The 4,963-nt window shown below is 42.9% G+C and overlaps 1 protein-coding gene across 1 annotated transcript; it reads left to right on the plus strand.

Annotated features, from left to right (window-relative positions):
• Positions 1–1,340: 1,340 nt before the first annotated feature.
• On the plus strand, positions 1,341–2,060 carry LOC131649458 (uncharacterized). The gene has a single exon (XM_058919219.1). The coding sequence runs from the start codon at positions 1,341–1,343 to the stop codon at positions 2,058–2,060; it is 720 nt and encodes a 239-aa protein (XP_058775202.1).
• The last annotated feature ends 2,903 nt before the right edge of the window (positions 2,061–4,963 follow it).

Below are 4,963 nucleotides of genomic sequence, written 5' to 3' on the forward strand. Positions count from 1 at the left end.
TGGCAGCTTTATCCCGGTTCCTATCTTGCGCAGGCGACAAAGTCATTCACTTCTTTGCAGCAATTCAGAAGGCAAAGGAGTTCGAGTGGACGCTAGCATGTGAGGAGGCATTCCTCGCCATCAAAGAATTCTTATCATCTCCACTAATCCTAACCAACCCAAAGAGAATTCTCCTCTGGTACTATACCTCGCGGCAACCGACAATGCCATGAGCTTGGTTCTAGTGTAGGACGGTGCAGAGGGGGAGAGACTCGTGTACTACGTCAGTAAGGTGCTGAAAGGCGCATAACAGAGGTATAAGAAGATTGAGAGATTTGCCCTGGCTTTAGTCATCACCGCTAGGAAGCTAAGGCACTATTTCCAGGGACACCAAGTCACTGTCAAGACAAATTATCCCATAAAGAAAATCCTCATGAAGCCGGATCTGGATGGGAGAATGGTTACTTGGGAAGTCGAGTTATCAGAGTATGACATCCAGTTCACGCCAAGAACTAGCATCAAGTCTCAAGCTCTAGCTGATTTCGTGGTCGAATTGAGTACCCCGGGCTCTAACGAAGACATCCCCGGCTGGGTCCTCCACGTTGATGGTTCATCAAATCTCAAAGGCAGTGAAGCCGAGATAGTGCTCGAAGGACCGGAGACTTCGTCTTAGAATACTCTCTTTGTTTCAAATTCAAAGCTAGCAACAACCAGGCAGAGTATGAGGCGCTCATTGTCGGGATGAAACTTGCTGAGGAGGTAGGTGTCACCCATCTAATAGTGAAGACAGACTCTTAATTGGTAGCGTCATAAGTAAAAGGTGAGTACCAGGCAAAAGATGATTCATTACAAAAATACCTAGCGAAGACCCATGAGCTGGCTTAGAGGTTCACCGAGTTCGTAATCGTACACATTCCTTGCAAAGAGAATGTTCGAGCAGATGTAGCCCGGCTAGCCAGTACTAAGGGTCCCAGTCTAAACAAAACGGTGAATTAGGAAACGATTGAAAGGCCAAGCATTGAGTTGCAGGAAGTTATGCCCTTAGAGCAGCAGGAAAGATGCATGACCCCTATCATTAAATACCGAACTTCCGGTGACTTACCCGGAGACCCCAACCAAGCACTGAGGATTAGAAAGACTACAGTCCGATACATTAAAGTCGGAGGAAAGCTCTACAGAATAGGGCGGTCTGCCCCAATGTTGAGATGTGTGGTTGAGGAAGATGTCAAGTTAATCATGATGGAAGTGCACGAAGGCGCGTGTGGTTCACACATAGCATGAATAGCTCTGGCGGGTATGATCCTTCGGGCCTGATACTATTGACCTACGCTTCAACTGGATTGCTCCAACTTTGTCACTAAATGCAACAAATGCCAGGTGTTCGCTCTGATCAGCCAAGTCCCTGCAGAGGTACTCCACTTAGTTTTCTCTCCATGGCCATTTTGGCAGTGGGGTGCAGATATCCTGGGTCCATTCCCCATCGCTCCCGGGCAGCTAAAGTTGTGGCTGTCGATTACTTTACAAAATGGATCGAGGCCGAGGTTGTGGCCCCCATATCAACCGAGAAGGTACATCGCTTTTATTGGAAAAATATCATATGCAGGTTTGGCTTTCCAAAGGTCATCGTCACGGATAATGGAATCCAGTTTGCAAGCGCCTCAGTGGTCGACTTCTGCAAAGGCTTGGGATTCCAGAACCGGTTTACCTCAGTAGAGCATCCGCAGGCCAACAAACAAGCTGAAGCTGCTAATAAAATAATCCTTACAGGGCTGAAGAAAAAGCTGGAGCATGCAAAAGGACTCTGGGCCGAGTACTTACACGAGATTCTCTGGTCATATCATACAACGCCTCACCCCACTACCCAAGAAACTCCTTTCCGGCTAGTGTATGGAGCAGACACTATAATTCCAATCGAGATCAACACTCCAACCTGGAGACGTGCACATTTCAATGAAGACGCTAACTTAGAAGGACTTAATGTCTCAACCGACTTAGTTAACGAGGTCCGTGAATCAACACGAATTCGAGAGTATGCGGCCAAGGACAGATTTGCAATAAGGTATAGTTTGAAATTCAAGTAGAGAGGTTTCAGCAAAGGCAATCTGGTTCTTAAGAAGGTGACTGTTCCTGCGAACAAACAAAAGTTGTCTCCTAACTGGGAAGGGCCATATCGTGTAAAGGACAAACTCGACAATGGGGCTTATAAGCTAGAAACTTTAGAGGGGGTATAAGTACCTAGGACTTGGAATCTTTCCAATCTTAAGATTTATTCCAATTAAACTCTCTTATAATAAACCAATATAATGAATAAAATAAGGTGCACTCTTTTCCCTTGTAGATGCAAGGGTTTTTAACGAGGCACCCATATAACAAATTGTGTTCTAGCTATGAAAAGACGGCTACGCCTCCGGGTCTATGACCGCAACTAAAGTCGGTTCAACCTCGCCATGGCTCTCAAACTAATACTCGGTAAACCCTTGCAAGAGGCTCTGTCCACCAACTAAAGCCAGTTTAAACTCGCCAAGGCTCTCAAACCGGTACTCGGTGAACCCTTGCAAGAGGCTCTGTCCGCCAACTAAAGTCGGTTCAACCTCGTCAAGGCTCTCAAATCGGTACTCGGTGAACCCTTGCAAGAGACTCTGACCACCAAAAAGATGATTAAGTCTTCATACCTCTAGCCGCGAACTCAGTTCGACCTCGCCAAGGCTCTCAAATTGATTCTTAGTGTATCCTTGTAAGGGGCTCTGAACTAGGCAACACGATTCAGACAACCTCGCTAAGACACCTAGAAAGTGCCTTACAAGGGGCTCTGCATCCGAAGTCAAAAGCCCAAGCACACTCTTAAGCCTCTGGCATAATCGACTCCAACAAAGCTAAAATAGGCCTGAAAGGCTTTAGAGGGAGCAAACAGTCTCAATATACTCGGAAGACGAACGGTTTCGAGCACCTAAGCTCATCTAAATACTTAGTTGGCAAAAAACTAAGTATACAATGTTAAGCACGGCAAGATGTGCAATTCGGATAATTACTTGAAAATGAAAACCTGAAAAGCGTTTACAATCAGCTAGCAAAACTGATAACAAACACTTGGGGCTTATACCATGTGAGTAATTTATCTACTTAGCACAAATTCAAGCCCTTAAAGTCTTAAAACGCTTGCTGGTAAACCTGACCTCAATGGATTAGGATTTGTTATAACCATATCCGAGTTGTGCAAGTCCGACAATCATAACTCGGGGCTCACTACTACCAAAGCATGACAATATACGCACATAAGTTTAAATACAAAAACAAAACAAAGTGAAAATATGTTCAAAGACAATTAAGTTGCAGAGATTCAATTAAAATTAAAATTTAAAGCCTCACTGGGCGATGTTTTGATTACAATAAAAAAGGAGGACACAGTCACTCCATAAAAACATTACCAAATTGCAGCCATAGAGGATGAGTAACTGGAACAAAAGAACAAGAACTTCATCTTCACACGGCTGCTTGATGGGGTTCGACGACATTGTCGGGTTCAGTCTCGACAGCTTTGGGGGAAGGAGTATGCTCTACTTCCAGTGGATCCGCAAGGCGGCCATCCTGCACCATCTTAAGGAAGTCCACCTCGATGAGGTCAGCTTCAGGATAAAGGACCAAGACATGCTCTTTGGCCTCATCAAAAGCTTCATCACCGGCGGTTAGCACCTCAATATGCGACTTCTTCAAAGATTCCTTTAGATCTCCATTTGCATCCATCACCGACTTCAACTGATCCTTCAGGTCGGCGATGGTCTTGTTGAACTCGGAATCAGAAGACTCCTATTAGATTAAGAATTGTTCTGATCAATATTCTTAGTTTTGATTATAACATTATATATGAATTTTGTATAAGACAATGTGGTACTCTAATCCTATGCATTTTCCATTTCAAGAAATATATATAGAGTATGCACAAATCAGCGCAAGAAGCACTGACTCAGAAGGTTCAAGTATGCAACATCAGAACATGGTCTCGCAAGACATCAAAAGATGGTCAAGCAGAATCAGAACATTATCTATGAAGCATCAGAAGAACTTGAGATCAGAAGCAAAAGCACTGAAAGTTCTTATGGTATTACGCTAAGAAGCTCTTTAAGGTCAGAAGACAAGAAGATGCTCTGCACCAAGCTGAATGACTCTGATATTCAAACGTTGTATCTACAAAGATCAGATCAAAAGCAAGTACAAGAATTCAGGCTACGCTGACTGACAAAAGGAACGTTAGAAGCCATTAAAGGAAAAGTCAGTAAAAGCATGAAAAGCAAGGGTCGAGGTAGTTGACAAAAAAGTGAAACATTAAATGCAATATTGTACGGATCACGCAACACATTAAATGCTCCCAACGATCATCTTCTCATAACGCCTATATATAGAAGTTCTGATGAGAAGCTGAATACAACACTTTCACGCAAAATACAGAAACGTTGTCAAATTCAAAAGCTATCAAACTTCATCTTCAACCTCACATTACTTTTGTAATATCTTAGTGAGTTTAAGCTAGAATTTTAAGAGAAATATCACAGTTGTGATTAAAGCTTTTTAAGAAGCATTGTAATACTCTTGTAAGAATTATTTTACATTAATTTGTAAAGGAACTAGAGAAGATCAAGTTGTGATCGGATTCTCTAGAAGTCTTAGAAGGTCTCTAAGCATTGTGTTCCTAAAGTGATCAAGTTGTGATCAGAATACTCTAGAAGACTTAGAAGGTATCTAAGTGGAAAACCATTGTAATCAAGGTTGATTAGTGGATTAAATCCTCAGGTGAGGTAAATCACTCTAAAGGGGTGGACTGGAGTAGTTTCGTTAACAACGAACCCGGATAAAAATCTTTGTGCAATCGTTTTTATCTTAAGAGTTTTTAAAGTACACTTATTAATACCCCCCCCCCCCTTCTAAGTGTTTTTCTATCCTTCAATTGGCATCAGAGCGCCGGTTCTAAGGTGCAAGCACTTAACCGTGT

This window comes from Vicia villosa, linkage group LG2, assembly GCF_029867415.1.
Source record: "Vicia villosa cultivar HV-30 ecotype Madison, WI linkage group LG2, Vvil1.0, whole genome shotgun sequence".
Lineage (NCBI taxonomy): Eukaryota > Viridiplantae > Streptophyta > Magnoliopsida > Fabales > Fabaceae > Vicia > Vicia villosa.